This window comes from Etheostoma spectabile, chromosome 23 (assembly GCF_008692095.1).
Source record: "Etheostoma spectabile isolate EspeVRDwgs_2016 chromosome 23, UIUC_Espe_1.0, whole genome shotgun sequence".
NCBI lineage: Eukaryota > Metazoa > Chordata > Actinopteri > Perciformes > Percidae > Etheostoma > Etheostoma spectabile.
Window position 1 is genome coordinate 3,952,119 of NC_045755.1, and position 9,913 is coordinate 3,962,031.

At 39.9% G+C, this 9,913-nt stretch overlaps 1 protein-coding gene and 1 long non-coding RNA gene across 5 annotated transcripts in view; one reads left to right on the plus strand and one right to left on the minus strand.

The window, feature by feature from the left end:
• The window catches only part of rerg (RAS-like, estrogen-regulated, growth inhibitor), a 52,087-nt gene that overhangs the window by 27,244 nt on the left and 14,930 nt on the right, over positions 1-9,913 (plus strand). For all 4 annotated transcript variants that reach the window (XM_032504715.1, XM_032504714.1, XM_032504716.1 and 1 more), the window contains exon 3: positions 8,946-9,002. In XM_032504715.1, the coding sequence (XP_032360606.1) occupies positions 8,946-9,002 (57 nt within the window). The remainder of the gene's footprint in view (positions 1-8,945; positions 9,003-9,913) is intronic.
• The window catches only part of LOC116672823 (uncharacterized), a 4,924-nt gene continuing 2,109 nt past the window's right edge, over positions 7,099-9,913 (minus strand). The window contains exons 2-3 of the long non-coding RNA XR_004327642.1: positions 9,376-9,379; positions 7,099-7,109 (exon numbers count right to left, since the gene is read on the minus strand). This is a non-coding gene — a long non-coding RNA (uncharacterized LOC116672823). The remainder of the gene's footprint in view (positions 7,110-9,375; positions 9,380-9,913) is intronic.

The following is a 9,913-nucleotide window of genomic DNA, read 5'->3' on the forward strand; positions in this document are numbered from 1 at the left end:
ACTGGCTGCGCAAAGCCACAGAACTAAAGTGTCCTAATTTACTTACTTTCTTTGAACTGCTAAGCGGATTTGCAGAGAATCATCAAAAAATAATGAGTGCACAAAGTGGCATAATCTATAAGCCTAACTCAGCCTCTCTGGTAATAAGTGGTGAGGCTATTGATTAGAGATGAGGGCTTGCTACAAAAGTAATTGCATAATCATTTAGTCTCAAGCTATTTGACAGAACTGGAACAAAAATGGCAATTGTGTTTTGCAGAGGAAAGAATAAGATGTAGGGAATTTTAATGGCATAGATTAAATGGTGGAAGACTCCTTTTAAAATCCTTTTTTCAAAAATCCGTTACAAGCATTCAGGGCCCCACTGTGGGTGGAAATTGTAGCTTCTCGTCTGCCACAAGACAGCTGAGCAGCAATTGTTTGTATGTCTTCGAAAAGAAATGCAATAAAAACAGAGAAACAGCTCATCAGGTTAAAGATTCACCTCTCTTCTATTCACAAGGAAAACAGCGTTTCCTGCCAGCAGAGGAGCAAATTTACAACTATTTTGGCGTCATCAACCAGCACATCGTCATAATTAGTCTAAATCAAATGCTACTGGAGATTTTATGTCACTGATGAATTATTTAAATGTCTTGCATTCTTAATATTTCTGAGCTCTCAATGTAATATAGATTAGGTTACTCATGGAGGCACAGAACATTCAGTATGCACAGTATGGAACAAGCAAATCAATGAACAAATGCTGCATTGAACAGTTTACCATCAATACGGTCCTACAAAAAGGCAGGGAGCAGATACTACAGAAGCAGTGAAGCTGAGAAAATAAGGATGAAACTTTTCAGTGACTGACCTACAAAGAGATCGGATGTCTGGATTTATGCTTTTTAGGCAGATTCATTTTATTTTAGTAATATCTTAAAAAAATGCAGACACTGCACACAACATATGGATTATTATTCAAGAAATGTGGAGGGGGAAACAGCACCTACAAAAAATGTGTTCTGTGTCACTGTTTTGCAGGATGTTTGTTTGTCCAACCACTATTAGTATTTGTATTTGAGTCAACCTAATGCATTAATTTACAATTTGATATATCTAAATATGTAATAGCTTAGCCGCACAAAATTGCATGAATTCCACAATGGTCAAAAGCTACGGAGATCTGCTCGGGTTTTTAATCTGCATCATGACTGGATTGCCTACTGGCTCATTTATTTTGTATCATACGCTTTACTTCTATGTGGAATAATAAACTGAATTAGTAAGTAACGGAATTATTAGAAACATCAGCAAGGAGAAAATCAAGTCAATGTAGCTTTTGAAATAAGCCCGATTTAAACCCGACAATTTTTCAATACGTGGGCCCTTATAACGGACGTTCTCAACTGCATTTGAGTTGTTTGAACTACAGAAATCTGTTTAGAATGATCTTAATGAGTAATGCAACAAGAACAAAGTATGTAAACTGCGTTTTTTATTCAGAATGGAACGGATCGCAAATGGATTTGAATGAAGAAACAATAGAAGAAAAAAAACGTTGACCCATAGCTCCCTCAGCCGAATGGTGTGGGTAACAGATCAAGGCAGCAACCTGTGAGATATTTGAAACAATCTGGCCTGGTTAATTATCAAAAACAGTGCAACAGATGGGGGAGACACAATTTTGCACAGTTTACCTCACGCTAGTCAGTGCAGGGCATTTACCCAAAGCTACGGGAGAAGAGGCAGAGGCATAGCTTTTCCCCCACCCAATTAGGCTAATAAAGTAATGATTGGAAAAAAAACTCAAGCACTTGATCAAGAGACCGGCCCATCCTGGCCCGATGATAATGACCGGAAGTATTGGCCCGACCCAGCCCGTGGGTCAAGATTGGGCTGAGAATCTAAACTCTAACCAAGGATATGAAAAGTTATTTTTCACCAGCTAGCTTTCGCTTGACATGACATTGCAAGCAATCTTGCTTGAGCCGTCTATAGCTGGATGTATTCCTGGCAGATAATGCATTAACTGTTACACAAAAGTTACACAGCCACATATTACGTGAGCAGCAACAGCACAGTTTCTGCAGCTAGGCTTGGTTTTTAGTTTGATTTTCTTTTTTTCTCAAAAGGTCTACATTTTGACTAAATATATTAGCTACTAAATATTTAGCCTAGTGTATGTCAGAATAATTACTTTTTTCAATTTTCAGTCACACCCAGTCTAACCATTTCCCCTCCAAATGAGTACAAATCTTGACTGCAGCAGCACAGCATTGGGAGAGCTCTACTTGTCCTCCATTAAAGAACTATTTTTGTGGCTCAAGTGAACCAAAGAGCCGTGGGTGTCCGTCTGATAGCTGTGGGGAATCAATAGAAAAGGTTTAATGAGTAACACAGAACATGGCCATGGGCGCCGCTAATTGCTCTTGCTTTGTTTGCAATTAGTCCAACATTCTACTGCTAATGTGACTATGTCACTTTGGACAAAAGCGGCTTTTGGCAAATAACTCCCGCAGACGATGTGTTTGACATCAATCTAAAAAAACTCTGCACTCTTCCATCCCACCCCTCAAAGCGGCCCCGTGTCTGGCCTGGAGAATTTATAAAGTCACCTTACTTTTTTCTACTCAAGACTTCAACTGCAGTATGTGAATAGCCCAGATCCAGAAAGCAAGAAGGTATTAATTTAGTCAGCATGCCAGAAATTATATGGCAACAAATATTATATGGCAACAGCTCAGGTTAACACAACAGGGTAACAATAGCACACTCTGTTGGAGGTGACATCGCAATGTTGGAGGAGTATGAGGGAATACAAACCAACAGCGGCTTGTCCATTGTGTTGTCCTTGTAGTCACAGAGAGCCGAGTTGAGTTTTCCTGTATTTATGTATCTTCTTTACTTGTGCTACTGTCACGTTAGTATGTACAATTCTCCGGTAATTTTTACTTGTAGGCAGGCACAGTGGCAACTAGTCAGAATGGCTCAAACTTTGAATGACCAATTTTGAAATGTTAAATGTGTTTCTAAAAAATGACAGCCAGCAACACTAGCACCACCCTGCTGCAGCTTCCCTACCCAGGGAAAGCCTTTGTGTTTAAGGGTTGTCTCGTGCATTTTTTGTGACTGAGCTTAGAGTAACACACCTCCTGCAGTGACTTCCCTGGGGTCTTTATTTTTATTCATTAAAAAAGGTCCCATGTCATGATAATTTCACTTCATAAGTTTTTTTAACATTAATATGTGTTCCCCAAGCCTGCCTATGGTCCCCCATTGACTAGAAATGTTTATGAGTGTAAACCGAGCCCTGGGTATCTTGCTTTGCCTTTGAGAAAAAGAAAGCTCAAATGGGCCAATCTGGAATCTTGCTCCTTATGAGATCATAAGGGGCAAGGTTACCTTCCCTTTCTCTGCTTTGTCGCCCAGAGAACTTGGCCCACCCCTGAGAGAGAGACATCATGGCTTTCAAACAAGCAAAGTGGCAGTTGTTGAAGGCTACACCCCCAGCCTCCACCTTGCCTTGCCTTGCCCCGCCCCCTCTTCCTCAAAAGCTACAGACTCAGAAATGGCACATCCTAAGGAAAGCTCATTGTGGGACTGACTCTAGTGGCTGTAATTCTGCACCAAGGCTGAATTTTTGCGAAAAACACTTAATATGGTATTAAGGAACCACTAAGGCCTATATAAAAGAGACTGCAGATACAGTATTAGGGGACTACTAAGGTCTATATAAAATCATCCAAAGAGCACCATGTCATGGGACCTTTAAGCAATGTATGCAAATCAGATTGTGGCACAAACAAGCCCTCCGGAACCTCATTGCTGGAACAAACATTACCTATTACCTATTACCCATATACCCACTGCACTGAGGAGTAAACCTATATATATGGACGGCCACTGTACCAACTGAGCTATCTGGCCACCCAGGTGATTCAATTTTAACCAAAAGCACTTCTTCCTTTGAATTGAAAAAAGAGCAAAAACAGAACTGCTGCTATGAGGTTTCCAATTTCACATTTCAATATGTATGACCGTGACAGGTGCAAAGAGGTTTCTTATACAATGGGGCTTAAAAGTTTTGGCACCCCAGGTACATTTTTTTTTATTAATGTGCATAAAGAAGCTAAGAAAAGATGGAAAAATGTCCAAAAGGCATCAAATGACAAATTAGACATTTGTATAATAGGTCACAAAAAGTTAGATTTCATTTACATCATTTACACTTTCAAATTAACATAAAACAAAAAAATGGCATCTGCAAAAGTTTGGGCACCCTGCAGAGTTAATACCTTTTAGCATGATTGATTCTCCCCCCCCATGCTTAACAGTTGTACAGAGGTTCTTTTCATTAAATTCTGTGCCTTTTCTTCTTCAAACGTATCTTTGCGCATTCCGGCCAAAACGGTCCACTTTAACCTCATTGGTCCACAGAACTTGTTTCCCCAATGCATCAGGCTTGTTTATATGTTAATTTGCAAACTTTAAAATGCTGACTTATGTGGTGAGGACATAGAAGAGGTTTTCTTCTGATGACTCTTCCATGAAGACCATATTTGTACGAGGATCTCTTTATAGTGGAATGGTGTACCACAACTCCAGTGTCTGCCAGGTCTTTCTGGATGGATCATGCAGTCAAACGTGGGTTTGGACTTGCTTTTCTCACAATCCTGCGAGCTGTTCTGTCTGATATTTTTCTTGGTCTTCCAGATCTTGCTTTAACTTCCACTGTTCCTGATGACTGCCATTTCTTAATTACATTCCGAACAGAGGATATTGGCATCTGAAAATGCTTTGCTATCTTCTTATAGCCTTCACCTGCTTTGTGAGCATCAACTATTTTCAGTTTCAGTTTTCTAGAAAACTGCTTAGAAGAACCCATGGTGCTGATTGTTGGGGCAAGGTCAGATGGGTCTGGGTATTTAAAACCTTAAGATTGACATCACCTGGTCTTTCCAGACGATGATTGAGAACAATCCATGACACTGTCAGGTCTCAGTTTTCTAAAGGGGGCGGTGCATGGTAGAAACTCTGCAGGGTGCCCAAACTTTTGCAGACAACATTTTTTTGTTGTCTGTTATTTTGAACGTGTAAATGATGGAAATAAAATAAAACATTTTGTGACATATCATACGAATGTCTAATCTGTCATTTGATGCCAGATGAGATTTTTTCATCTTTTCTTGGCTTCTTCATGCACATTAATAAACATTTTTACCTGGGGTGCCCAAACCTTTGAGCCCCACTGTTTACAGTACATACATACATACATACATACATACATGCCGTTATCAGCTTTCCTCTCAATGCACAATGAATCGCCTGCCTTCCGCTTGGTGATACAGAGCACATCATGCCCTCTGCAAACCTTTAGAGAATCTGGAACACAATGTCCATATTGACGCACGTTAACAAAGGCTCCTCTCTTCCATGTGTACATTTCTTCTAGCGGCAGTGAAAAGCAGGAGATACAGTTACCTCTAATGAGGAAAAGACTTCACACCCCATTGGTTGTTCTGTCCACCTGGAATCCAGGCCACTGTAGCAGAAACAACACGACACAACCTCAGTCAGTGGGAAATTCAGTCAGCAACATGAGAAGTAAATGTGCCAGTGGAAGAAACGTGAATGTCACTCCACCTTCTCAGCAGCATGACAAATTATCTGCTACTGTTCTTCTTTAAGTGCATCCAGGGAATAATTTAAAGTTGCATGACACACTCTGGCTTTTCCTGAAAACATATTAAGTGTGTTTGGAAAGAGACAGAAATGTGGCACACTTCAGAAGAAAAACAACTAAAACAGGGTTACAACGGGCTGTTTCAAAGAGGAAATGTTAAGCTATGTTACAGCCTGTCTCTGAGTACTTATTACATCTATTCACCAAACTCATGCTAATGAATAGACAAACTGATGTTACACTGAAGTGAAAGAAATGGTTTGGCTTGTGTAAAAAAATAAAGTCTCCAGTGAAGCTTTCCACATTTACTCCACATAGGGATGCAGCGGTATGAAAATTTAACCTAACGATATAGTGCCCAAAATTATCACTGTTTTCGGCATTATCGCAGTATTTTTAAAAGTGTGTTCAAAATGTTCAGAAAGCACCGATAGGCCTACACAAGTTGAAATAGTTTCAAAAAAGTGTAAGTCTTTATTATATTACAAAAATATAGGCAACACTGACCTTATGAGGTTTTTTTTAACATTAGCTGTAATTCTGCACTAAGGCTGCATTTTGCGAAAGAGACTTCCGATATGGTATTAGGGGACCACTAAGGTCTATATGAAAGGTATCCAAAGAGCACCATGTCATGGGACCTTTAACATCAAAGGAACAAGGGTTCAGCATGTAAACAGCTTATTTGCTACACAGTGCGCCTGCGCGGCAACTTCAGGCAACTCGAATGAAGCTGGGAAGGATTAAAACACAGTTTCCACTCCGTGGTAATCTTCCGTGATAATAATAATGATATTTACATGAAAAAATGGTAGTTGTTATCGTCAACATTTTTATCATGGTTTACCATTACACCGGTAATCGTTACATCCCTAACTCCACACATGTGAAAGACAAACTGAAACATTTGAGCACCAGGCTCTCAATAACCATCAGACCCTGCCCTGAGCTCAAAAGGCTTGACCGGAGTACTTCAGGAGCAAAATGAAACGAGGCAGCAACACTCTGGCTTACATGATTGTTTTTTGCTAATTATGAGTGAAAAAAGGCCTGGCAAAGGTGGATTGTTTTTTCCCCAGTTCAAAAGGTCTTTTCCCATTGTCTCTTTGCTACAAGAAGCAGCCCGTTAACTTGACATGACGACACAGGTACACGCCTGGACTCAAGTGGACCATAGGGAGTCACTCAGGCACATGACAGCTCCCGCAGAGAAACAGACTGAAGGTGTGAATAACCTTTACGGGGTCTGCAAACGCATAGGAAGGTGTAGTATGACCATCTCTTCCCTTTGAGTGATGCCTTTCGGAACAACTAAATCATAAACACTTTGGATTACACACTCGCGTCTTACAAACTACTTCTGACCGAGCATAAACCTACTCTTAGAGTGGCTAATGTTAACAAACTTATGCAGGCATGGTAGACAGAGGTAGATATTTGGGGACTATGGCTTAATTGCTTTCCAAGAGTAAGATGAAATGAATACCACTGAGCTTTACCTGTATGGTGCTTCAGCTAGGGGGCAGTTAGGCTTGCTTAGCACAATGGTTCAGAAAGAATAATACATTAGAATAAATAGCTGTATACATGCTTGATGATGCATGTGAAACCTTGTACCTAATCTATTACATAAAAGCCTCAGCGGCACCATGCCTAGCCATTACTCCAACTAGAGGAATGGACGCTGTAGTGTAGTGTTAACTGCGACACAGCTGAGGCACATACCTCCTGCAGGGACTTCCCTGGGGTTGAAGGGGAGCAGGATGCTTCGTGTCTTTAATTAGATTACACTGTAGTGCTCGGTTGTCTAGTACCACGGGATGGTGATAGTATAATAAGCAGCAGAGTGGTTATGGTGGTTGGTGTGGTCTTAATGATACGACAAATCAAAAGGAAGAGCAGATCTTGGCTTCTAAACGAAACAGGCGAAGTGCGAGCTGTACTACAGACCCGCCACATTTTGATTGGCGTATGAATGTTTTTATGCAGTTCCTATACTTGCCTCAAAAATGTCCATTTTTGAAATGAGTGTTTGCAGGTACTTTTTTTCTGGCAAAGAGCACACAGACGGTTAGGTTTGTAGCTCTGCGTGACACACAGGTAATAGCCTTCTAATTCTGTCTGAATGAAGAAGATTAACATTTGCGTGCGGAAGATTACTTTTAAAAATGGTAACTCATTAAGAGAGTGAGTCATTGGCCTGCTGGCAGTTGTTTATTTGCGATGAAGGCTGATGCTGTTAAGAGCAGGCTTACAATCCCATATAAGAGAACTAGCTCATGATGAACTGATCCTAAAAGCTTAGCTTTGAAGTTGTTTGGCTCTTGTGGCCTCTTGATGTTATCCACAGCTGATTAGCTATTGAAGTAGATGTGTTGTCAGTGGATTTAAGGACCACAGTCTGATATAATCAGCCCCATTATTAAATTATGGTCATGCACTTTGAGTTATTTTTTCATGTAGTAATATACACACATACAGTAAGACACTAGGCAGTATACAGGGTTCTTGCACTATTTTAAGTTAGTCAAATGTAGTACTTTTTAAGACCACCACAAAAGTTTAAGACCTAAAATTGCTTGGAAAAAAAATAGGAAAGATAATTTGAGTCCTAACTAACTTAATAGTTTAACAATGTCCTTATAGTCCTTGTGCATCCTCAAAAACCAAAATGTGAGAGTAGATTAGAAAAAGGCAATCTGAATGGTCACCTACACATGTAGAATGTGCTCAAATCAGCACGACAGCCAATACATCCATGATGACAGCACACCCAGAGCCATCTGAGCACACCAGGCTCACTTAACTAACAGCATTACTCCGCCATGTCAACATCACAGAATTAAATCAAAAACTATTTTTGAAACATTTACATTCAAAGAAATAAATCAGGAATCACAGTGAAACATTCACATATTAATATAAAGTGTTAAAGTGATTTGTTTTAAAAAACACACGCTCTGAAGTTAACTGTTACTGGAAGAGTTTGAGTCACATCAGCCGTGCCTCTGACAGATCACTATGTTAAAGATAGCTTCTACATGTGAATTTCGCAGATGTACAGGAGCTAAGTCCATCAATGGAAAAAAGAATATCAATAGATATCTTAGTTAAACCGCAATGCGTTAGCAAAAAGCAGTTTTGTGTAAATATGTGCGATCTCTACAAAGCTAACTTTTATTTAGTTTGAAACTACACCTCGTCGTTTCTTGCCGACTCACCTGCTATTTATTTTTGTGCCGTTTTCATATTCTGAACTTGAATTTGTTGTTCTTTGCAGCTTTGGTGGTGAGATTTCTGACCAGACGCTTCATCTGGGAGTACGACCCGACACTCGGTAAGATGAAATATCTGTTTATTAACCAGTGTTAATATGACCACTGATACTAACATTACTACTGTATGTACCACTACTACTCCTGCAACTTTCAGACTTGCCATTATTTATTTTATTTATTAATATTGAATATTCAATGCACATTAATGAACATTTCTGTAAATGCGCCAGTGTTAGCCAATTGGCTAGTTTTCAACTGTGGTCCTACCTAGGATGCATGTCTTTTATGGTGGGAAGAAACCGGAGCAAACCCACGCAAACACGCGAACATACAAACTCCACACAGAAAGGCCCGGAACGACCTGGATTTGAACCAAGAACCTTCTTGCTGTGAGGCAGAAGTGCTAACCACTTAACCATAATGTTGTCTTACATAACTACCATGTGTTTGTTTCTCTCTCTCTGTTTGACAATTGGGAATTACTAGCCTTCCTGCTGAGAGCTAGATGAGAAGATAGATGCCACTTATGTGTTCCAAATATGAAGCCAACGCCAGCAGCCAGTTAGACAATTTAGCATAAAGACTGGCAGCAGGGGCAAAAGGCTGGATTGGCCTACTAGTCAGAAAGTTGGTGGTTTAATCCCTGGCCACCGTATATTAATGTGGCTGAATGATTTCTGCACTACGTTAGGGTGCTTTGAGTAGTCGGAAAGACTAAAAAACAACAACAATATAAATACAGTTGATTTACTTTTTTTCTGTACAAAAAGTGTAAAAAGGTCAATTGGTGGTTTCTGAAAAGATACGTGTTGGAACTTTGTAAAGTAGTTGGCTTTTACGGATCTTCACATTAGCATACATATGAACGGGCGGTATCAATTTCATCGAATTCTTTCCAAGAGGGTGAACAAGGATGTTTCCCAAAATGTTGAACTTTTCCTTTACAGATTTATAGAGAAAGCTATTCTCT